Source organism: Dermochelys coriacea, chromosome 7 (genome assembly GCF_009764565.3).
Source record: "Dermochelys coriacea isolate rDerCor1 chromosome 7, rDerCor1.pri.v4, whole genome shotgun sequence".
Classification (NCBI taxonomy): Eukaryota; Metazoa; Chordata; order Testudines; family Dermochelyidae; genus Dermochelys; species Dermochelys coriacea.
The window spans coordinates 20423702-20449285 of record NC_050074.1 but is presented as its reverse complement, the minus strand read 5'-3'; the positions used below and the strand labels follow the sequence as shown (position 1 = coordinate 20449285).

At 42.4% G+C, this 25584-nt stretch overlaps 1 protein-coding gene across 7 annotated transcripts in view; it reads right to left on the bottom strand.

The window, feature by feature from the left end:
• Positions 1–25584, bottom strand: part of GRIP2 (glutamate receptor interacting protein 2) — a 490758-nt gene that overhangs the window by 185021 nt on the left and 280153 nt on the right. Inside the window, exon 1 of one of the 7 annotated variants that reach the window (XM_038410481.2) lies at positions 5118–5353. The exons of 5 other annotated variants lie outside the window; for them this stretch is intronic. In XM_038410481.2, the coding sequence (XP_038266409.1) occupies positions 5118–5160 (43 nt within the window). In that variant the 5' untranslated portion in view covers positions 5161–5353. Of the gene's footprint in view, positions 1–5117; positions 5354–25584 lie in introns of those variants that run through there. One more of the 7 variants, XM_038410478.2, reaches the window with a different exon arrangement.

The following is a 25584-nucleotide window of genomic DNA, read 5'->3' as shown; positions in this document are numbered from 1 at the left end:
TCATTGGGGAAGGGAATATCATCATCATCTACCCCTTTTTCTCATGGAACAAGATGTAGTCCCAAGAGCCAGAAAGTTGATAGCTCATCCTCAGGACATGGCCATAGGTACAGTGCCAGGGAAAGCCATCCACATGGGAAATTGCTCAGAGCGTTCTTCTCCAGGGCACACATTAACTCAGCAGCATACAGCGTGTTCTACAAATTAGCTCCCTGCAATTTCACCTCAAAGTCAATTTTCAATCGTAAGCAATTCGGGCCTGGTGCAAAGCTTTCTTCAGTCAATAGGAATCCTTCCATTGACCTCAGTGGGCTTTGGATCAGGGCAGCTCTTTGTTAAGAGCAAGAGAAAGGAACATTTGTTTCTAGTTCTGATTTACATTTGCTCCCCTGCAAGATTCATTTGGCTATTGGACAACACACTTCTTTTCTCAACTTGGCTGATTAGGCAGCTAGAGCTCAGGACTTTTTCCTGAGAAGTGGGCTAATTTTGCCTAGAACTTGCCTATTTTAAAGCTCTTGATTTGCAAGTCTGCTTTTCCTGACATTTGTCAGTTTGATTTCTCTCTCGGAAATAGCCAGCCATCTTAGCCCCTTAAAAAAAAAAAGCGTGCACACACACACAGCGCGCAGCTTCTTGAATTAGCATAGTCCCAGGTCTGTCAAACCCAATAAGCATTGACCGATGTTGCCTTCCAATTAATATATTTTGTCAGGAAAAAGGAGGAAAATTACAGGACTGCCCAAACATTCAGTATAGCCTGGAGATGTGTCTTTCTGCTCCACTCTGATCACAGATCTTGGTTCCTTTCTCACACATCTCACATCATCAACTACATGAATTCAGGAAGATGGAAGGAAAGTAAAATAAAAACACAAAACCAACCACACCATCCAGTTCCATCAAAATGTTTCTCCCCCAGCAATCAGCTGAAAGGCTGGTTAATGCTTATGGAAGAGACTAAGATCTCAGCCCCTCCGCCCAGTCTGTTCAAATGTATAGGAGTAGATTGTTAGTACTCAATCCAGCCCAGATCAACAATAAATGAAAAAGGGAGACCTGGTTAGTGGCTAGACCCAGGTGCTGGAAGTTAGCACTCTAGTTCTTTACCTGGTTCTGCTCTGGTTTTCGATGTGACTTGCAAAAGTCATGCTCCGTGTCACTTTACTCATCCCTAAAACAGGATGTCAGGAGATTAGAATATTCTGATGAATATTGTGGCAATGCCACAATACCAGTGGGGGCTTCATCAGGCTAGACATTCTCACATCAGAAAAAAGACAGCCCTGCCCTCAGCCTTTACAATACAAACTAATGTTTGCAATGAAAGGCATTACAGACGAGTGATGCATTGAGGGTATCGCATCCAACAACTGTTCAGCATCATAGAATGGGTGTTGGTTGCCATCCAGTTCCTAGATGCAAGTGACACCCTGTCAACTTCAGAGTACTTAAATACTGATTGGGCCATAGAATCAGGGCTACCTTCTCACCCCTAGCTTTGACCCCTTCAGAGCAGGGTTGACGAATACTATGCTGGCAAGACGGAAGCTTCCTCTACGACTGTCAGTGCTATACTGGTCCTGTGGATAAGCGGATTGCTTCACTCAACAAGGACACCATCCATCACACAACCTGTCACCAACACTTATTAAAATCAGTTTAGAACCGTTAATTAGGGAGGAGTGCTTGGTACTCTCCTTATTTTCAATATCAGCAATAGAGTCTCTGAATGAAACAGGCAGCGCTGGTTAATAGGAAATATGATTTCAGCTAAGAGTCTAGTCCATTACCTCCTAGTCTACCCCACTTCTGCTCTCAAACTGCAATAAATCAGGACTAATCCCATGATGGGGGCCGAGAACTTCATTTCTTTAGCACAAAGCTTTTCTACAACCTCACAGGTGATGCAAATAATTTGCCAATTAAATGATGAGACAACCACCATCTGGGCTGACACATCAGGGATTGAACCAGGGACCTTCAGTGCTAAAAAGCATAAATTGCTACAGCTTGAGCTAAACCTCTGAAGTCCAGGGCTATCTGAAGTCATTCTCTGTGCATCAGCCCAGAGAGGGACCTGTAACACACCAGTGGATTACAATGACATCAGGTATGGCTGTGTGAGTGGAGGTAAACTGGAGTCCTTTTAAAAACAACACCACCACCAACCACCCCACCCACACATTAATAGCAACAGGATGAGGAATGGTAAAGGAGAACTGAACAAATACTTAACATTCAACTGCTGCCAGAATCTGGAACTACCACATTCCGTGACCTGCAGCTCCGATTCTACTTACACCCTCAAAAAAAAAAAAATCTCCCTCTTCTTCCTCTAAACTACCCAAACCCTCATGTGAGTCTTTTACCATTTAACCTCAGCCAAAAGGAAGCTATATAGAAATCTCCCTAGCTGTGGCTGCCTTTTCTGAGGCATTGAATTTGGCAGAGCTGAAAGTAAAGCACCATCTCTTGCCCTGTACCCTCAGAGTTAGGGAGTTTTAAGACATTTCATTTTTTTTGCATAACACACCACAGGTGCTTGTGATTCATCCCCAGAAAGTTCAAGATTAGACAACAGAGAACACTGGTCTGATACAATCAGTTCTTTCTATACTGTTGCAATTGGGCCAGTACCCTCTGACAATACCTGATGTTTCAGATAAGCCTGAGCTAAATTGATCTAGGTAGTACTGTAATTAGGGAGAGGGCTCTTTTCCCTACCAGAATATTAATTTACACACTGAAGTGAGACACTGATTACAAGAAGGGGAACAAAGACTAAATTCTGCACCCATTTATACCCTCACAGCCTCCAGTGACTCCAGTGGGAGCTTGCCAGAAGGTAATCAAGGGCAGAAGTTGACTCACCGGCTCTTTGCAGAAAACTTGCCCTAATCCCACAGATAAATGATAGTGGTTAGAATAAGGGAACTGGGGGTTAGTAGCAGTAGCACAATGAAAGCTCACTATATCGGCATGCAGAGAAATAGAACATTCCTGGCTAGCCGTGCCTGATCCAGGAGCTGCATGAGGGTTATAAAATTCTGTAGAAGGGTAGCAGTTACACCTACTGACTAACCCCAGAAACTTTCCTGATCAGCCAAACAGCTTGCTTGATTGGGGACAGAACCGCAGAAGCCATAACTATAGCCATCAAGACAGGTCAGGGAAGAAACGTGAAGGGATGGGTGAGGAATACGATGAGAACATTGCACCTTGCAAACAGCCAAGGCGCAGCTAGCTTACCAAAGGCCATTGCTTTGGCACAGCAAAGACAGAAGCAAAGCCTCATTTACTAACATGCTCAGCCATATGGCCACGGAATTCAGCTATAAGCAACCAGGGAACCCGCCGTCCCCCAGTTTTCCCTGATTTTCTGCAGACACATAGTACAGCATCTTCCCGAGCTAGCAGGGCTCATATGGAGCAAATGGCTGCTGTGCAACGTGAACACTGGAGATAATGTTTTAGAGCCATCCTTTGAAGAACTCCCAACCTCAGATTCAAGCTGAGGCAACCATGCTGGTAAAGTTACAATCCCCCTCCAAACTGGATACACATGCTTTTTGGGTACCAAGCATTCCTAATAAGCCATAGTATCTAGGGTGTTGAAACTTAAATGGCCTTCAGCAGCTGGGCTGAAGGCTTACTAGAGAGTGCTGTACTGCCACCCAGGAGACATAAATCCATGCAATTGCCATACAAAACCAAACTTTGCTTTGATTAGACAGGGAAAGTCAACCCCCACCCCCATACCCACTTCTAGTAGATTGACAGAGCTGACTGGGATCCCAGGGTTAGCTCTGCACACCACACCCCCCGCCCACCTTGCAGAAAATGAATTAGTATTGCAGCCAGAGTGCAAGTGCAGAAAGCCTGTATAATCTAAGTAGTAAAACATCCAGATGAAAAGATTATACAGTACATTAAAAACATAATTATGGCAAGTCACTCCAGAGCTTAGATGTTAAAGCGACAAGAGTAATATTTTAAGCCTCCAGAAAGAAGAGCAGTCCTTCATCTTTACTTTTAAAGCTGATGGCTCATGCAGCTGTGGCTACCATCGTGAAAGGCAAATGGCAGAGAAACCTTTAGGGAGAAGTCATGGGATCCCTTTTGGAAGGATTTTGGGGAATTCTTTCAACTTCAGTCTACAGGTTTAGGTCTTACCAGCTCCGAGTCTCAAGGCCATACAGTACTTCTCACCACATCATGGATAAATGAAAAAAACAAAAAAAGTCTTGTATTATCAAAGCCGCAGGGAGTAAAACGCTATAAACTCTTTCAGTGACTGTTCTGCAGTGTTAGAGTAATGGGAGTAAGGAAACTGCCAAGTATTTTAATAGCACTGCACTCAAAGCGCAAGCGTAGCCCGGTCTGGGAGAGCTACCAGGTAGGGATCAGTGCTTCAGCTCAACTCGTAGAGGCTTATGCTTTAGTTTTGGTTCAATTCCCTTTGACTCTTAAGGATGGGCATTTCAAAGTAAGTCAGCCTCTGCCTTTAGGCCTATTACTACAAATGAGACACCACTGTCATTGTCCCCAGAGCAGGTACAGGCATGCTCTAGAGACTGCTTCTACATACAATAGCACTGACGAACTTCTCCCTACTAGAAAAGCAACTTACAATCAATTCCCCCCCCCCCCCGGGTGATGATAAACTTTTGCCACCCAGCTATCCCTAAACAGCTAATTGGCAGCTTTTCACAAGGAAAAGCCCTGTGTTATTAAGCAACACAATTTAAATCCACAGCTATTTACACACACACAAAAAAGGATCTCCCACAGGAAATAATCTTTTGATATTACAAAGCCCACAAGATACACACCCTAAAAGAGAGAATGAAAACATGTATACAGATTCCCCCACCCCAATTAACTCAACCAGCTTGTCAGCTTCCACACAGCCAAGAGACGGTAAAGTTCTCACTTGGTTAATAAAGCACCAGTACCTAACCCTATATGAGACACACGCATCTCTATGAGGAATCAGTAGTACCATTCAAATACAAGCCATGGACAAGCATTTAGCAGCCCACCCCAGGTCCCTCATGGAATGGGATTAACAAAGCCATAAAACAAATGAAGACTGCAACCAAAAACACAATTACCTCCTAGTGCCCTCCCTCGGAGGAAGGTCTGCAAGAAGTGCATACTCCTTTTTTTTTTTTTTTTCAATCCCAGAGGAGGTAGCAGTATTAGCCAGATGTGATCCACTCTACTCAGTTACCACTACTCCAGCCTCCCCAGGCTCTTTCCACCCCCCTCAAGGCTGCTCAGGCCAGGCTTAATGAAGTGCACCTGGTCTGATCTGCTAATCACTGATGTGGAGGCTGGGGCTTCTCTCTCCCGTTCTCTCTCCCTTTCCAAATAAGCAATTAGCATGAATAATTACAGCTCTGATGATAATACCGAGCCACCTTTGAGCGAGAGGAAAAGACTGTAATTAACTCTTTCTTGGGGATCAGTGTGAGGCTGAAATAGCACGGGGCCTATTTAGCTATTTCTTGGGATGCCTCCCAGCTGCCAAGAGGCTTTGCAAAGAGGGTGGGAATGAAAAGGTCAGGTAGCCACCAGTTGGAAATCTGTCTGTCAAGCTGGATTTCATGTCTCACTTACCAAACCCAATATTAGAGGTACAGGCTTACTAAGAAGAAAGAAGCCGCCTTAGTTTTTTCCCTGTGCAATTAGTTGGTAGTGTCTGGAGGAGGGGATGGACGGGCTCCATTGTATGTTTCAAGCCCCTCGTGTAGTGAGAGGCTGCCTACAGCACCACAGAGTGACAAATTCATTCAGAACTTTGCAGCAGTTACATGCAGAGTCTCCTACTTCAAAAGCACAGGTCCCTACCATGTAACCTAAAGAGAGGTGCTGTGAGCAGTAAAGGGTCTATGACGCACTTCAGAGCAGTTCTGATTCTGTGCAGTAGAGGGGGGAGTGGTATACACACACACACACATACACGCATACATCTGTGCACACACTAGCTAGTTCTCTACAATGCCCTGTGTTACATAGCAGAATTAAGAGCTTGTGGCATCTCCTTCATGAACCTTTCCCTTTCCATCATTTTCAGGCATCTCAATTGCACAGTGTATCTTACAATCTCCTCCCCTTCAGAGAACTCCCAAAAGGAAAAATCACATCACCAGCCTATGGTGGATGTTAACTGGTGACCAGACACTAAAGCAGACTTAGCGACGCAGATTCTGAGCTGCATTTGAGTTGTAGTCAGCACAGCTCCTGGGAGCAGGGGTAAAAGTGACAGTATGCCTCTGGAACCAGGGAGCTGAGCATAAGAAGAGCAGCTCGAAGGCTATTCTACCTGGCAAGCGGCTGCCCACAGACCTGTTCCAGTGGACCGGACTAGCTGAGTACGGAGGTGGTCTGGCCACACTCCTTCATGTCTGGAGAGAGTGGCAAGGAACAGTTTCCACAACACATGGGAATTCACTTTGCTCGAGACAATGATCAAAGTCCTATATCAGGTTGGATGGAGACACTGCATGTGTGTCCTGCACATAACTGATGTTTTCACTGTGTTAATTGAGAGCATTGGAAGTTTTACCAAAGGAACAATCAAAGACACCTGGACAGAGGATAAACAGCAAAATACTAAGGTATCCTTCACTCCCAAGATCATCAGTGGAGAATTTCAGCCATAACCAGTAACTGTACAGTAAATAGAAAAGGAGTACTTGTGGCACCTTAGAGACTAACAAATTTATTAGAGCATAAGCTTTCGTGAGCTACAGCTCACTTCATCGGATGCATTAGAGTTGACAGATTTCCACTCTATACGGCTAAATTCAGTGCCTTGCATAATGACAGGTTTCAGAGTAGCAGCCGTGTTAGTCTGTATTCGCAAAAAGAAAAGGAGTACTTGTGGCACCTTAGAGACTAACAAATTTATTAGAGCATAAGCTTTCGTGAGCTGATGAACTGAGCTGTAGCTCACGAAAGCTTATGCTCTAATAAATTTGTTAGTCTCTAAGGTGCCACAAGTACTCCTTTTCTTTTTGCGAATACAGACTAACACGGCTGCTACTCTGAAACCTGTACAGTAAATGGCACCCTTTAGACCTCGATCCAGACTACTGCATTATTAGGCCTGAATCCTCAGTAAACCCTGCGTCTTACCCACTGGCCCCAGACCTGGTTGCTCTGTCGAAAGCTTGTGAGTACTGTGGCTTCCCTGTGGGTTATAATTTTTTCAAATGGCTCATTCCTGACAACTCCATTGTGGATGCATTGTTTGACCTCCAGGCCTACACTTCAGTGTAAATCTGTAAAATCTTTATCTCTGGGGGCCTTTAAGCAGACACAGAGTCCAGAGAGGCGTGGGTTTTATATTCTCACTCGGAGGCCAAAGTTTGCTGTTCAAAACTGCTCTTTCCAAATGGATAAAGATGCTTACAAAGAAATAGGCAGGTGCACTGGATCTGATGCGGCTGGAAAAGAATTGCCTGCTGGCTAAGTATCCTGGGAGTAGAAGCTGAGACCAGTCTGAAAGAGGAATGGGATGCAACTCTAATAGAAATAGTTAATAACAAGGCAATCAAAGATTGGCACCTGTGGCAAAGACAGGCATCTGCCTGATAAACTCCTGGTCTGCTTCTACTAGCAGTGTAATGCCCACTTGCCCCAAGGGTTTGCTCATTAACACCCCCTCACCCGAAATACAAGCATCTCAAACACTTTTAAATCTCAGAGGAGTCTGGACTGATGTGGGAGGAAGGTTCAGGTTTGTCTGGACTCATAATTCTTCACCATAAAACTACACTTACTAATGTTTGGGATCTTAGGTGCTGTGGTTATTGTTATAAAAGGGGCCACAGGATGTGGTTGGTTTGCCTTGATTGGGATGACTAGATACCTCACGAGAGCTGGATCAAAGCCATAAGTAATTCATTAGTTCAAACGGAACCACTGAAGAGCAGCACATTAATTCAGCTCTTTGCCTCTGTGAATTATATTAAGGCTCCATTAGGAGAGGTGGATGGTTGTTTTTGAGATTTTTCAAACTGTTTTAATGATTCATTTTACTGTTAATTGTGGTGACTTGAAATTGACCAGGCTGCAGCCGGGTTTGTACAGCATCAGGGAGTGAGTCTGTGTCCCATTGTAAGTCAGGGTGTAGGTGACCCTAACTTTTACTGCCTGAGGTTTGTTTTTTAAATCTAATATATGGTTCTCTTTGGAGAAATACCTTTATTAAACTGGTATTGTAGGACTCTATCTTTATTGTCTCTTCAAGATGCTAACTTTGCAGTTGACTGATGGAAGATTTTTTTTCCAGCTGTTGTTCTTTCGGGTTTGTGCATCATGATCTAGTTATTATGTAGTCCTGCCTTGAATGCAGGGGACTGGACTAGATGACCTCTTGAGGTCTCTTCCAGTTCTACACTTCTATGATTCTATGATCATTATGACCAATAATTCATATCATGGGAGTTACCCCACATAGGCAGATCCCTGAGACTGAGTGGAAGCCCACTGAAGTGATGGAGTTCCACAGCGGTGCATACATCTACACAAGCAGAAGAATTTGCAGGATCAGGGCCTCAGGTCCAATTGCAGAAGTATTACCATGGTGCACAGAGGTATCCACCTCAAGCCTACATTAACTATGCCTCTTACTTACTCAGGTGAGTCAGAGCGGATGATGATAATGCATGAGCCAGAAAGAATCCAGCTTGACTTCCAGATTTCAGGCTGAGTTTGCAGCACTAGTAGTTAGATTGCATTAAAAAAAATCATTTTACTAGCAATATAGACAAATCCTGGAGAGACTAGGAACATGGAGTCCCCCTTTTCTTTTCAGAGCAGAACTGCCCTTTAGGTTCTGATCCTGCAAACACTGTAAAGTGAAATCAGTGGGATTAGTCATGGTAATAAAATTAAACGTGTAAATATTTGAAGAATTGGGTTCTTACAAGTGTGCTTAACTGCACACAGGTGCATTCCATGCATGAGTGTTTGAAGGACAGGGACCTTAAGACTCAAAATATGTTAGGGATGTGAATACCTTCATCCTCTTAATTGTTTTTTTCTTTTAAGAAAATGGGAGGAAAATAACAAAGCACACTGACAGAAGTGTGTCTGGGGTAAGGCCAGGTTTAAAATACACACTCTGTGCAACAGCTTGGTAAGTCCTACTTAGAAAACTGTTAAAGCACTCAAATTATTGTCTCCATAAATATTTTATTGCATTTTAATTTGCTTTTGTATATTGTATGGTGCCCTGAGCACTTTGACTTCATAAATGAAATTATTGTTATATTGAGAGACTTTGCAATGTGAAAATTAATGTTTAAATGCTTGGGGGCTTATAAAAATTTCAGCAGTTTTTCTAATCTAATGATATCACTGATTTTTCAGCTACCTACCAGACATTGCTGGTCAATAGTCTACAGAGGAAAAACTTAGCTTCTCATATTAAAAGGTGGGGGAAGGATCAGCATTCTTATCCCCAACACAGAGAGGAAAAGTGACCCGCTCAAGGTCCCATGTAGGAGAGCCAGGAACAGAACTCAGATTTCCAGACTCCTAATTCTGTGCTGTAACCACTAGACCATGTTTCCATTTCTACAAAACTTCTTTTGTAACTAGGATATTTAAACCTTCTGCTGCCCTCTTGCAGCAATCCCCAAAGCAGTACTGACAGGTTGTAGCAGGAAGTTGCAATGAGAATAGCAAATAAAAAGTTTGGGATGGGGGAAACCAAACCCTTAAGAAAATGTGGCTAATTTATTACTAATTATTGGGTTGTTACTAAAATGCAAACGCTGTACAGATGTGGAAATGTTATGTTGCATACACACAGTAAACCAAATTCACCACTGATGCAGCAAGTACAACTCTATCAAAATCAGTAGAGTTTTGCAAATTATTGGAGTATGTTACTGAGGTGCAAAAGTTCCATAGAGGGGGAAGTGTTATGTTGCATACACACACAGTAAGCCAAATTCATTGCTGACTGACTAAGTGCAACTCCATTGAAGTCAGTGGAGTTGTGCTCACTTACACCAGGGCTCAATTTGGCACATACACACACAATGTACGAAACTCGCATGCTCTAGTACATACCTACACCATCTAAATTCATCTATCACTGTTTGACACCTGAGTAGCAACAGCCTGCACAAAAAGAATAGAGAGACTCACATAGAGACTCACGTTCTAATAGGCCCAGAAATGCCCACAGACTCTTGTGCAGACACACCTACACAAAGTAACTGACAGAGATCACTTGTACACGTCCCCTCATGAAGCAACACAAGAAAAAAGATCTCGAAAAAAACCCGCTGAAGACACTACAAGGAATAGAGTACATACACGTGACCTGAAAGCCATTCAAAATGCATCTGAGACAGGAACAACAACAAAAAAAAGGTGTGAGGGGGTGGTTTTGACATATCTGACATTTTGGAATAAAGTCACTTCTCTGACAACATATCCTCTGGTCTGTGATTCGTGTGTCCGACTACATCCGGAGTCAGAACAGACACTATCTAATGCTTCTGCGGCATGCAAGTCTACCTAGCAATGAATGGTTGAAAATGATTACATTGCTACTGACAGAGAACTCAGGGACAGCACTCTCCAGCGCGTGCCGCAAATTTCATTATGTGCATTAGTTGGAACTGATTGAAACCTTCGGCTGCCTGGGAGTAAAGAAAGGCTACAAGTGCCAACAGCATCACAAGGCTGAGCAAAGCAACGAAGCCAGGCACGGACAGGGGGAGAGAAGAGGAAAATGACGCACTGTTCCTTTAAGAGCCTGAATACAGAGCTCATCATTTTGTATTTCAAGGTGGTACCTGAAGCGCTCGCAGGAAAACTGAAGAACTGTGAATCTCAGCAGAAATGGGGGCTGCAATTATACCGTGGTACTGAGGGAGAGGATTAAATAATTAATCACAAAAAGTAACTGAGTGTTAACAAGCCGAGCTGGATCAAACTGCATGAAAGATGCAAGAGTCCCGCAACCCTCTTCAATACGCTGACACATCTAATTTTAATAACTTTACTATCAGGATTCCAGAAGATAGGCTGTAAATAAATAAATACCAGCTCGATTTCACCAGCCCTTTCTGGCTGAAGAAGGAATGCAAATAGAGTAACTGAAATCTCTTGCTCCCTCGAACTGGACCAGCATCTTCCCAAATCAGCATTAGGTAGTGGCAGAGCAAAGAGGGGCGGCATGCAAAAATCTCCTTTATCAGAGGTTGTGATTGCAAAACCAAGCAGAAGCTGCTGGGATCTAGGGTCCATTGTATTCTGATGGTTTGGGATGGGGGAGGGAATGGGAGATCCAGATACCTGGTGCTGACTCAGTTCCATCTTTAGCTAGAAGGGGTTCGGTGTTCAGGATTTAATTGCAAAAGTCTGGTGATTGATGCCACGGTGATGGGTAGGGTCTGATTAGATAGACACCCCCCAGCTCAGTCTGTAATAAAGCGGGTGCATTTCTCTCATTATTTTACACTGCTGCCAGTTCTCATTCTTGACCCTGGTGGTGCTTGTGGGTACCATTTGCATCACAAAGATGCTACACCATGTCATGACTACAACATAAACATTATCAGGTCACAATACTAGATTGGGACAATCCATCCTGCCAGGATGTGACTCCAGTCAGCAAACTGGAGGAACAGCCCCGCTGTCTTGTCCTACTCTTTTATTTTGGAGTGGTGGTCTTTTAAGTACAGACATTCTTACTGAATGTATTTGACCTATTTCTGTCAGATTTTTCCCACCCCATCAATAATATAGTTGTGCCTACCAGGGAGAATAAGATCTGTTGTACAGATAGTTATGAAGGGCTCCATCATGCCACTAGCTATAGAAATAGTCTAAATACTGAGATCTGTTTATACAGTAGCATTTTTCTCAAAGGATTCCAAAGGGCTTTGCAAAATTAAACTGATCTACAGACAGAGATAACTTTATCCATCACTTTAAAATGTAGCCACCAATGGAAAGGGCACCTGTTTAACCACACACAGAAACTTGTAAAATTTGGTGTAACTTTGTATACTTACTGGTAAGGTACATTCACATGCACCATTGAAATAGACCCTCACGGTGGTATTTTGGTTGGTTTGTTTTGATTTTAGCATTTTAATCCTTTTGAGCTGGACAGATTGATTTCTATGCAGTTGAGTGTATAATGGTGTTTCAACTAAGACCTCAAGATGCGATTTTCAAAAGCATCTAAGTGACTCTGGAGCACAAGTATGATTACAAGTCTTACTGCAAGTCAATGACTTTTGATGGGACTTGTGCTCCAAAGTCATTTAGAGTCTTTTGAAACTTCTGTCTTTAAAACTCAAGGTCCTGCCTGCTCTTTCATATTAAAAAACCCATGGCACTTATCATAAACGTAGAGATTTGGTTCACCAATCTGTGCTTCAATTTTACAAATGAGGATAACTATACCTACCACACAAGCAGGTCGTGTGATCCTACACATGTAGAAAAAAAACTTTGTTATCTTGAGGTTGCTCATGTGTATTTCTTCACAGCAGTGTAAGCATTAAATAGCAGGAAAATCATAAACTAAGACAACATTCAGACCTAACACAAATCCCACTCTCCAAGCATCAGTCCTTACTCTCATGATACTCAACCAGTATTCAGATGAAAGACTCTTCATCTCAATTTGTATCTCCCACCAAAATGGAATGAGAAAGATAGTCATATTTTGTATAGTTAAGCTGTCCAGGTGTGGAAACCGATCCCACAAGCCACAGAAAGAATGAAGACCATCACTGGAGAATAAGAGCGTTGGCAATCAGTGCTGGTATCAGAATTTGATCAAATCTCTTTCAGGTTGCTAGTAGGAAGGATGGTCTTGCAGTTAGGTCAGGGGCTGGGGAGGCAGAATGGTGAACCAGGGTTGGCTTTCTTTGATGCACCATTAAGGTTGCCCTGTTAAGCACTCAAAAAGTCAAGCTGGGCAGAAGTTAAGATGGAACATGCGACCCCCAATGGATGTCTAAATTGCCATTTAGTATTTCAGAAGTGTATGTTTATCTAACTTTGGAGAAAAGATTCTCTTATTTAAGAACTATAGACTCTGATCACACCAGGAAGGAAGATATCATATTTTAGGATGGGCAAGAGGGATGAGTTAAGGGTGCAGATTCAGACTGTACTTATTCACTTCCTGACTTCGGAGCACCGAGCTGTGGAACCTCAAGCAGGCACTAACATAATCATTTGCATTTTTGCATATGCAGCCCTGTCCCCTTCTTATCTAAAATGACATTAAGTCCCCTGTGGTGCATCATTTACATTAAAAACTCCCCTGTGTCTCTGAATTACTTTCATGTCCCCCATTCCATTTCTATCCTTGAAGTATGGTATGTGTGTATGTTAGGGGAGGTGGCGGGGAGGCATATCCTTCCCAAGGTTTCCTTCAGCCAGCAGTCTAGAAAATACCAGCATACAAAAGATTCAGCTGATGTGGAAATGCAGCTTCTCTTTGAAAATGAGGAACTGAGCCACCAAAACAGATTCAGTGCAGCTAAACTGATCCCCTGAATGGTAGTGGTAACTGACACCTTCAGCCCAAATAAGAACCAGTGGAATATTCAGTAAACAGCATTCGATACTTCTGTACTGAGGGAAGAAGCAATGAAATACTTGGAAACTGGCCATACCATAAAGAAAAGGAGTACTTGTGGCACCTTAGAGACTAACAAATTTATTTGAGCATAAGCTTTCGTGAGCTACAGCTCACTTCATCCATCCGATGAAGTGAGCTGTAGCTCACAAAAGCTTATGCTCAAATAAATTTGTTAGTCTCTAAGGTGCCACAAGTACTCCTTTTCTTTTTGCGAATACAGACTAACACGGCTGCTACTCTGAAACCTGGCCATACCGTGTTACTCTGGGCTAGTGTAAAAGACTCAGAGAAATTGGTTGTTTGCAAACATACCGTGTGTTAAGGAGTTTTGACTACTGCATCAATAATTGTGGTGTCCTTCAGGAATTTGACTCAGTGCAATGACTGACTCACATGGATAGGTTTTTTCCTATGGAAAGGGTGTTCTGGGGCTCCTGATCACACACACTTTCCACTCTTCTGTCCCATTTACTCCTCAAGTGTCACATCATGACAACTCACCCTCTGGCTGGGAGTGGTTGCACTGGACTCCCTCCAGGTCCCATCAAAACTGCTCTAAGCAATGTCCAGAGTTGCATTACAGTGGCATGAGTGGCTCCTCCGGTCCCCTCCCCAAAGGCTTAACCCCTGCAGGTCTGGAAAAGGAGAGATCTAAACCTGGACCTCACCTGCCTATGACACCAGAATGCACAGGGAGTAGACCCTCCAGGGCTGCCTCTGAACTTCATGTCTAAAGTCTGAACTTTTCCTTCAGCCCTGAAAAGTTTTCAGCTATTTTCTTACGGGCATTGTGTATCAGTGAGGGGAGTTGAACTGGCAACCCCAGTGACTGAGGCCAACATTTTCAAACATTCAGTGTCTAAAGCTGGGATCCTAAACAAATATTTAGCCACTGAGATAAAAGTGACCGGGGGGCAGATCCTCAGCTGGTGTAAATTATCATAGCTCTACTGACTTATAATAACAATTTACACCAGGGGAGGATCTACCAACTGATTGGATGAGTGTGTTTTTCTAAAAATTGGGCCACTTACAGTACAGGTGCCTAAGTACAGTATGTGTTTAGGAGCCTAACTTTAGAAATCAACTTTGAAAATGGTGCCCTCAAGCCCTCCGTTTCTCCACAGAAGAGGTATAACATAGCAGCAGTCATGCCTCTCTCCCTCACTGGATCTTACCTTGGATGGGAGCAGTAGTTTGAGGGGATTTCAGGCTCCGTGGCCTATTCGGTCCTTGGCTTTCTGCTGAGAATTCCAAAGGAGGTACAGGGAACTACATAGTGTTAATTGCACTTATAGGGTCAGAGATTCATAGCTTCTAAGGCTAGAAGGGATCATTATGATAACGTAGTCTGACCTCCTGTATAGCACAAGCCAAAGTAATTCCTGTATCAAGCCCAAAACTTTTCATTGAGCTATAGCATATCACTAGAGAGACCAGATGTCCCAATTTTATAGGGACAGTCCAGATTTTGGGGTCTTTTTCTTATATGGGCTCCTATTACCCCCCACCCCCACCCCCTGTTCCTATTTTTCACACTTGCTGTTTGGTCACCATACATATCACAAAGCTTTGTGCGATGTGGACACTAGCCCTGTTTCCCACTGAAGTTGGACTGACGCTACTGACTCATTTCACATATAGCACCAAATAGCCTTCAGATGGTGATGACATCAATCACTGCTGTTCTAGGCTAGATTTGACCTGCTGATCTAGAGCTAAAAGACTCTAGATCCCATTGTGAACTTCAGCAGTTTTAACTATCAATCCATTCCCTACACTGCTTATGACCTGAAGCCAGTAACAACTACAATACCCACCTGCTGAAGTGAAGAAACAGATTGACAGAGCCAGAAGAGTACCCAGAAGTCACCTACTACAGGACAGGCCCAACAAAGAAAACAACAGAACGCCACTAGCCATCACCTTCAGCCCCCAACTAAAACCTCTCCAACGCATCATCAAGGATCTACAACCTATCCTGAAGGACGAGCCATCGCTCTCTCAGATCTTGGGAGACAGACCAGTCCTTGCTTACAGACAGCCCCCCAATCTGAAGCAAATACTCACCAGCAACCACACACCACACAACAGAACCACTAACCCAGGAACCTATCCTTGCAACAAAGCCCGTTGCCAACTCTGTCCACATATCTATTCAGGGGATACCATCATAGGGCCTAATCACATCAGCCACACTATCAGAGGCTCGTTCACCTGCGCATCTACCAATGTGATATATGCCATCATGTGCCAGCAATGCCCCTCTGCCATGTACATTGGCCAAACTGGACAGTCTCTACGTAAAAGAATGAATGGACACAAATCAGACGTCAAGAAGTATAACATTCAAAAACCAGTTGGAGAACACTTCAATCTCTCTGGTCACTCGATCACAGACCTAAGAGTGGCTATACTTCAACAAAAAAGCTTCAAAAACAGACTCCAACGAGAGACTGCTGAATTGGAATTAATTTGCAAACTGGATACAATTAACTTAGGCTTGAATAGAGACTGGGAATGGATGAGTCATTACACAAAGTAAAACTATTTCCCCATGGTATTTCTCCCTCCCACCCCACCCTCCACTGTTCCTCTGATATTCTTGTTAACTGCTGGAATTAGCCTACCTGCTTGTCACCATGAAAGGTTTTCCTCCTTCCCCCCCCTGCTGTTGGTGATGGCTTATCTTAAGTGATCACTCTCCTTACAGTGTGTATGATAAACCCATTGTTTCATGTTCTCTGTGTGTGTGTATATAAATCTCTCCTCTGTTTTTTCCACCAAATGCATCCGATGAAGTGAGCTGTAGCTCACGAAAGCTTATGCTCTAATAAATTTGTTAGTCTCTAAGGTGCCACAAGTACTCCTTTTCTTTTTACACACACACACACAATCTGAAATGATTTGGCATGGCAAAAGCCCAGATTCTTGATTTCTTCCCAATTAAATGTTTCATAAAAATATCTAGAACACTCCAATCATTTTAATTCACTATAATCAGAGCAGATCTGCTGGAATTGCTTCTTACTCTTCAAACCAGTCTATACATCAGGCTACTATTTAATATTAAACATAGAAAGGGCTTTATCCTAGTCCCCTAGTTTTTAGGCTTTTGGTCTAGCCAGAAAAGAACAGAAATTCTGAGTGCACAAGTACCTGAATTTTTCAGGTTAGACCTGTTTTGTTTTTTAATATAACTATTGCTTGGTGACGAGCATAAGCAGTGGCCGTTTTCAGGGTATTAAGGAGTTCATCAGAAAGCATGAGAGCAAATTCAAAGAAAGAAAACGCACAAGAGATCAGCTGTTCTGGGAAGCGACTCTCGCTTTGCAGAGGGAACATGAATATAACACTGATACTTAAATTACCTGCATTCTGCAATTTTCTCATTTTTATGATCAGTTTTAGATCACAAGAAGGGGGAAAGGGAATGATTTTCCCCCTATTTTTTCATTCTGGGGTAAATTTGTCAAACTGCCCCCCCCCCAACAGCAGACCCTGCCAATAGTTCTGGGGCATAAGAAGATGTGGTCTGTTCGATATAGAAGGGCAGTATGTATTAGGTTTGCTAATTGCCCATGGTTGTGTTTTCTAACTAGGACCACTGTGGAAATATACTCCCATGGGTGAGGAGGGCTTCTCCAATGAGAAAGGCCTGTGCTATTGGTCTCACATCTTGTACCTATTTCTTGTTGTATTGGCAGGCTTGTAAGAGATGGTTCAGTGAGTCTGTATGGCCTGAATGGAACTTAATCACAGAGAATACTGAGGTAAGAGAGCATTTGCCAACAGCTATTGTAGAGAGGGAGCTGAGATGACCACTGTTTCCCCCTCACTTAGCACAGGAGGTACCTTTGGTAACTGCATGGGTAAATGAATACAGTATAAATACCTAGACAGTTGGAATATATTGACTTTTAATTGCTTCCTTTTTTTTACCATGGGTTTGCAAAGCACCTGGCACAATGGGGCCCTGATCCACCCCCACACCTCTGGGCTTTAACTGATATAGATAATAACTCGTTATCAGTAGAGATGCTCATTTTCCTCCCTAGGCTACAGAGCCGCTTCTTTGCCTGACTCTAGGAGTTGAATGGCACTGTGCCCTCATGTGGAGATGGGCATCTGGGTATAATGGCTCTTGACGACATGCCATTTATTTGAGAATGGGAGTTGTAGAGTGTTTCTTAAAAACCCTGTAAAACACCTGACATACAGACAGACTATCCTGGGGACTGTTCAAAGTGTGTGGGTTTGTTTTTTTTTTTAAATAAGGAATGGAGTCCACAGCATATCAATAATTAATCCCTGAATTATACAGTGCTGGAGAATTCTCTGGCTTCATAATTAATCTGGCTGTACTATGTAAAGGGGAAAGAGGAAGAAAAGGAAATTACACACACAAAACTAGGTTAAAATAACCTTCAGGGTCTGAGTGAACTCAGGAAGAGGAAAAAAGTTCAGCATGCAAGCTTCAGCTGTGGACTGAGATGCAATCCTAACTCCAGAACACTCAACCTGCTGAAGAAGTTCAAATATATGACAGGATTTTAAAAAGTATGACAATGACAAAAGATGGCAGACACAGCCAAGGAAGCATGACATGATACAAGGGTCATTTATGTAAAGGGACAGCATCCATTAATTTAGGTCCTGATATTTATACTTTGTTAGGAGAAAAAGTTTTACAAAACCTTACAGGGCAAGGGGATGGGGTCTGGGGGAGGGACCTTGAAAATAGTTTTTTTGTTTTAAACATTCACCACTAGTGTTGAAAAACTCAGCGACTATAACACTGTTAGAGCGGATGGAAAAAACAGATTTTCTGTCCTGGGGGAAATGCCAATGGTTCAACGTTTGTTTTTATTCCAAAGCAGATGCAACATCGAGATAGCAAAATTTTTGCAAAATGAAAAGTCTCTCAGGACACATCATAGCAGCTCAACCATGCTGGTCATAATGCACCATGAGAGATGAATTCTGGCCAGTGAGCTGAACCTATATTGGAGAATGGGGCATGAGGGGACCTGGAACTACAACTCCCAGGAGGCAACATGGCAGCTCATACAGAAATTAATATTGACCTGAAACAAAACGTTTCATTCAGATTTTCCATCGACACAATCTTTTCCAATGGAAAAATGTTTCTTTCAAGAAAATTTCATTTTCCTATGGGAAAATGTTTAGTTCAAAATTTTTCAACCAGCCCTAAACATTATGCTAAAGCATGTGAACTAGCGCGTAAAACCGATTGGTCAAATTTCACTGTCCAAGCTGTGAGGTACAAAAAGCAAATGAACACCACATAAGCAGTGTAAAATAGATTTGATTGTTTCAGTTTTAATAATCTAAGGTGTTGTTATTAACACAGGTAAGAGCGTTTTTTAAATATATGATCTTTATCACAAGTGTCTCTTTAAGATGGATACATTTCCTATATAATCTTGGTTACAGATTTCAAGGGTCAGAACATATGTATCATACCATTAGATAGCATCAGATCTGTGTTCAGCCCAGGGATGTTACAGTGGGTATTATTAAAACATTGCCTTTACACATGTGAAAGTAATTAGTTACTTGGGTTTTGCTGGAATGGCCAATAACACTAATTACTTTCAACTGGTAAGTGTCAGCATTTTAATAGCAAACAATGTCATTCTTTCCTTTGAGCTGACAGGTTGTTACCTAATAGATATAGCCTCTGCATTCTATACTCTGAGATATTGTAATGTGAAAATCTGGAATTTTACCTAACTCGAATTTTTGCCAAAACATGGCAGAATTTTGAAAACATTTTTCACCATGTTACATTTTCCCAGTTTTATTATATTTTGAAATCTACATAGTCTAGTTTCACAAAGCTGGAAACACCATTCCACTTCTGCAGTGCAGGATTCTCCCTCTGGCAAATAACTGTGAAACTGAAAAACCAATTACTTCACTCTCCTCCCAACCTTGTGAATCTAGGGAAAAGCTTGGGGTCTGGCTGGTGGATCAACATAGTCATAGAATCATAGAATATCAGAGTTGGAAAAGACCTCAGGAGATCATCTAGTCCAACCTCCTGCTCAAAGCTAAACTAAATTCCACTGCTTCTTGGGCCTTCCATGCCCACAAAGGATTGGGCAGGGGAAGTAGAGAGGCCATGATTTTTGCCCCTTAAACTCTTCTAACCTGGGCTGAATTTGAATAAATGATCTAAGGCCTGATCCAGTTTCCATTGAAGACAATGGGAGATTTGCCATTGATTTAATCTGGAACAGGTTCGATATCCCACTGCCAACCTTGAGTCCTCTTTCATGTGTATCAATCTGTTTGCCCTTTTCCAGATCCCTGCACAGGACACACAGCAAGGGGACAGAGCTCTCCTTATTAAAATGGGAGGTTTGGTGTTATGCATCTGGGGAAGGAACAGAAGTTAAGGGAGTGTCTGTGTTATCAGACAATTATTGCAATGCTAGTGCTACCAGTCACCACCATAATCGTTGCACTCATTAGAAAATATCCCTAAATTTAGCCTACAGCAAGCTAATCTTGTTCAGCTTTGTGCTTGTTCCTGTAATTTGCAGCAACATTCCCCTTGCCAGATTATGAACAGACAAAATACAGACCTCAGTGCTTATCCTATAGCCTTATTATTAAATTCAGGTCTCCATCAGCTTAAATATCTTTCTGGGAGCACAAATTCAGTTCAGCTGAATGCTGAAACCTTATCTAATGCTATTGACATGTCCTGTCCCCAACTTTTAATAGAAACATTATGCTATTCACTTGGGTTCATAACAACTCATGGAAAACATGAAACTGAAACCTGCTTCCTTCTCAGACATTTTTCACTGGGACAGGGGAAGGAGGCTTACATCTATCAAAAGGGCAGTGAAACACACAGAATTATTAATGCCAGTCAGAGGAAGACTAAAACTAGATTTTTTGCCTCCCAAGCCAATGCTCTGGTTTCTAGACCAAATGTCAAATAAAAGCAGAGGAAGAGGATTCATTTTGGCTGGGTCTGGGGGTTTATTTTGTGCATGTATGATGCTTCAAAATCATACTGGAGATTTAGAGAGGCATGGGAGCATGGGTAGAGCATGGTAACAAGTCAGCGTTTGAGACAGAACATTGTACAAGTTCTACTGTGGATGCGCAAATAGTGATTTTTGCTTTTAATGAAGCCAGCTTTGGATGGATTTTCATGGGAACAGCAAAAGGCTTCTCTATGTCCACAGGATTGTCCCCCTGCCAAACTTCAAGGCCCTAATCCAAACCACAGAGCTGCTTTGGCAGTTTAAAAAAAAAAGGCAGGGAATGTTTTTACAGTGACAAAAGAACCTGTTTTTGTCACACTTTTCATTCATTTCCAAAAATATCTGAAATATCTCAGGCCAGATTTTAAAGTCTGACAGAGTTATAAGCAACTGAAAACAAACAGTCATAATACAAAATGTTAGGCAATCTTAATAATAGGTCTCATTATGCCTAGAATGACATGTATACATATGAGCACTGAAACACTTCTTTTAGGAAAAATACTCAGATAGAGAACTTCATGCTAACCCTTAAACTAGCCAGGAAGCAAAAAGGTCCTGTCTTATGGTCCTGGTCCTGCGAGGTGCTGAGTGCCCTCTGTTTGCACTGGGAATTGAGGGTGCTCAGTATCTGCCTTTTTTAACACCTCTTCCTAATATGGAAACATCATTCTCAGTAATACCACTATCAGGCCATCTGGGGAGAGTAAGCAGACTGGATTTGGGGGTAGCCTGGATCCTCTACATCAGGTTCAAGCTGCATACCTTTTGGTTAGCCTCTTTTGAATGGAGATTCTTAAACTTTATCGAACCATTTTTGCTCATGTCTGCAAAAGTGTGACTTTGAAATATTGATTTAAATAATTCATATGCATGAGAGACAGACAGATGCTGAAAAAAAGTTCTACAGATGACAGGGAAATAATAGATCAAGACATTTCCTTGCTTTCTTTGAGTGATGGCACCCAGTCTGCTTTATATTGTTCACAGACTTAGAAAAGTTCGGCAAAGCCTCGCAGAACAGGATGTAAGGTGTCTAGGCAGTGGCACAGCACTGCTGTCATTACACACTGAACAAAAATCTGTGCTATGAAGAGAAGTCTGTAACCCTGACTTCAGGTCAAGTGTTTTTAATATGCGACACACGCTTAACTTCCTGGCTGTCCATACACAATGGAAAAAATCAAACCTCTGACACAAGTTTGGTTTGGGATTATAAACCGAAAGCTGTCATGTATTTAAATAATACCCAGAATGTATTGTCTGTGTTGACCCTTGGGCTCCTGGCATCTTGGAAGGTTTGGAGAATTTTTTTGTACTTAAATGACTCCTGTCAAACAATATTATCAGCCAAGTACATTATTTCCCTCTCACAATAAGATTCTGTATGTTTTCCATAGACCGTACATTAGTTGGCAATGATCTCATTGACTTTCCACAACGTCGCATATTTCAGATCTGTTCTTTTTTGGTTTGTTTTAATTTGGGATGGCCAATGCTCTCTGAGTACAATGGATGTCACTTTTCCCAGCATCCAGAAGATCACTGGCTGACCCTATACTCAACTCGAGGGCACTTCTCATTTTGTCTGTCTGTAGCGCGTTAGCTGTTGAATGCCACATCTGATTGATTCCGAAATTTCATGGAATGTTCTTGGCATCAATGGGCAGAAGCCTATTGATTTGGCTGAAAATCAGAAAATAAGACAGGGGAGGGAAAGACATGGTGTCCCCGGCATCTGGTTAGCATTAGCTTCAAGCAGCTCTGTAATTGTCTCGACACACACACACACAGACAAGTTGAAAGCAGCCGTTTACACGTCACAACCTAACAATGTTCCCATTGCAGCTCTGCCTGTCATCCCAATACAGTTTAAAATGTTGACACCCCTTGTGATGCTCGCTGACCAGGTGCCAGCTCATGCCAAGGTCCCTTAGGTCTCACTGAACACTGACAAATGCATAGCTGGAAACCAGCCTGCATCACCTGTGTGTTAGTATAGTTAAACAGGGATTAGAGTTATAAAAACGTGTTTAGCATTTAGACTTTATGAAACGCTTGTGAGTTGCTGCCTGCATTAGTCTCACCAATAGTAGCTGTATCCCATGTTATAAGGTAGCAGTTAAGGTGTTTGCTGTGAATGGTAAACCCCACAGGCAGGAGAGACGCATTACCAAGCAGGAAATACTAGTTTTCCACAAGAGGTGTCATCTCCTGCCCAGCAAAAGAAGGCCCATAGACACCAGACAAACCACTGCAAAACTTCAGGGGACCAAAGACTTTGCTGATTGCTCCCCCCACCCATGAAGAGGAGACATGCAGATGAACTTGTTTCATCAGCTTGAACTCTGGGGGAAGGGAATAAAACCCTTGACAAGAAGGAACTACATCTCTTCATGCTGCTTGGCCTCTGAGGGGCAAAGATTTCTGAGCATAAGCAAGGCATTCCCAGGTGCTTAACCTGGCTTAGCTCTAAAGGACATATAGAGCTTGCTTATTACAGAAGCTTCTTTTCCCTTTTGAAACTAAGACTTTAACTCACTTGTGTGTGTATGTTTGCCTGCTTTAACCTTGTAAATAACTCTTCTCTCTCTCTCTTAGTTAATAAATCTTTAGATAGTTTATCATTGGATTGGCTACAGATGTTGTCTTTGGTGTGAAGTCTGAGCTGCAATTGACCTGGGCTAAGCAAATGGTCCTCTGGGGCTGGAAGCACTGGAATATTGTTGTACTTTTTGGTGTAAGGGGCTCTATTTCTTCAGCTCTCATACTAGAGGTTCATGGTTTTGGTGCAAGAGGCCCCAGGTTCAATCCCTGCTGATGACCCAGGCTTGCAGGGCAGACCCCTCACCAGTCTGGATTGCACCCCAGAGCATGACACATGTTAACACACCATACTCCATCTGATACACCATAAGTCAGCCAGAAAGCTACTTTGAAACACCAACAAATGTTATCAATGAACAAATATCTCTTTCTGGAAGTGAGAAATACTTCAGACGAAGAAAGATAATGATACTGTAGTTTAGCCATCAAACAGAAATTTTCATTTGAGAATTACTTTATAATCATTAATCAGTCCTCCCAACACGTCTACGAAGCAGGTAGTTGTTATTACTCCTATTTTTCAAATCTTATAAGACAGGCTGGTTGACTTGTGCAAGGTCACAGAAGCAATCAGAGCGGGAATTAAAACTCAGGAGCTCTTAGTTCCCAGGACTATGATCAAATCATTCTTGCTCTGTGATGGACATCGGCTATTTTTTTATGCCCTGTCAGACTTTCCAAATCCTTTCCACATTCTGACACGCTTTCCTCTTTTACATGTGACATTTTATTTGAAAAGCTGTATACTCCCGGGGGATAAAAGCAATGTCCATAATGCATTTCTCAAAGGTAGTTCTGTAGCCTTTGCTCATTGAAATAAACCCTGAAAGTTGGTTTCCCATACACTAAGATCAATTAACATTTCCAGAATGACAAACCTGAAGCCATTGGATCAAATTCATGGCTGGGGTTACTATTAGTAGTATTATTTGTATGACAATAGCACCTGGCTGCCCTGGTCAAAGATCAGGGCCCCAGTGCACAAGGCACTGTACAGACAACTAACAGACAGTCCTCATCCCAGAGCCTACAGTCCAGATAAGCAAGTGCAGTTGCATTAACAAGAGTTGTACCCATTTACATCACCAGTGAATTTGGCCCATAATCTCAGCATGGGTTATAGATCCCCCTTTAAAAAAATCCCTAAACATCATCCACTTAAAGGGTTTATCATTATTTTGAAAAACTGCCAATGGTGCATGACACAGGATCAATACATATATTTTGAAAGGGCAAAATTGGTCTATATCACTCAAAGTGAACTGCGAAAAGAAAAACAGAAGGTGGCTGAAACGGTGCAGGTGGAGAATGGTAGTATTGTCAACTGTAAGTGTTCAAAAATCAGAAGTCAGGAGACGCTCCCTCTCCCCCCCCCCCCGACCAAATCATAAGATTATCTTTAGAATCATGAGAATGTGAAAAATTATATGTATCCTTCTGTCTTTAGGGGTCATGTCTGCAAGCTTTTCTCTGCAATCATGAGCGTTAGAAATGTTTTTAAATGAAAGATGAGATTCTCACCTAATCCCTCACTGCAGTAGGTGGGACCACCAAATATCACCAGACTCGTGATAAAATAGCAAGAGTTGGCAACACTGACCAGGATATGCCAGTCTGAGGAACTGCCCCTCAGCATAAGAAGGTAGTTCTTCTCATAGTTCCTCTCATTAGCCATGTGTGTGTGTTTCACCACATCAATCCCCCTTTCTAGCACAGCCCCTATATTGCTCACTTCTGCCATTAGCTCATTTCTCTTCATTTACCCCAGCCTTGCTAATATACCTCTCTCAACTCCCAGCCAGGCTCTTCACTTCCTAATTACAGTCAGTTATCTGGTTTGTCAGTTTCCATCAGACATCGATAAACCATCAGTGTTTTCTCCTAAGGGCTTTCCACGTCACACAGGACAGACATGCTGCCCTGGCACACCCATAACACAGGGGCCCCTTCCACTTTCCCCAGCCCAACAAGAACACACACAAAACACCCTCACAGTCTCCAAATCCTATAACTGGTTCTTTTTCATTGTTTTTTATTATTATTATTTCCCACTTATATATCTGAAAACTGGGGTGAAATTTGTCATTTTGGTAGAAAATGTATTTTTTGTCGGGAAAAAAAAATTTCAGTGAAAACATTTTGACCTGGGGTAGAATTTTCAAAAGGGCCCAGGAGCCACATTTTCAAAGGCATTTACGTGTGTTACCCCTTTTTGACCTGAGCAGTTAATCAAAGTCTAGTTCCCCCTGTGGGCCATTTCTGTTAGGAGGAGAAATTTATGTGGAATCAGGTATCTTTAATGCAATC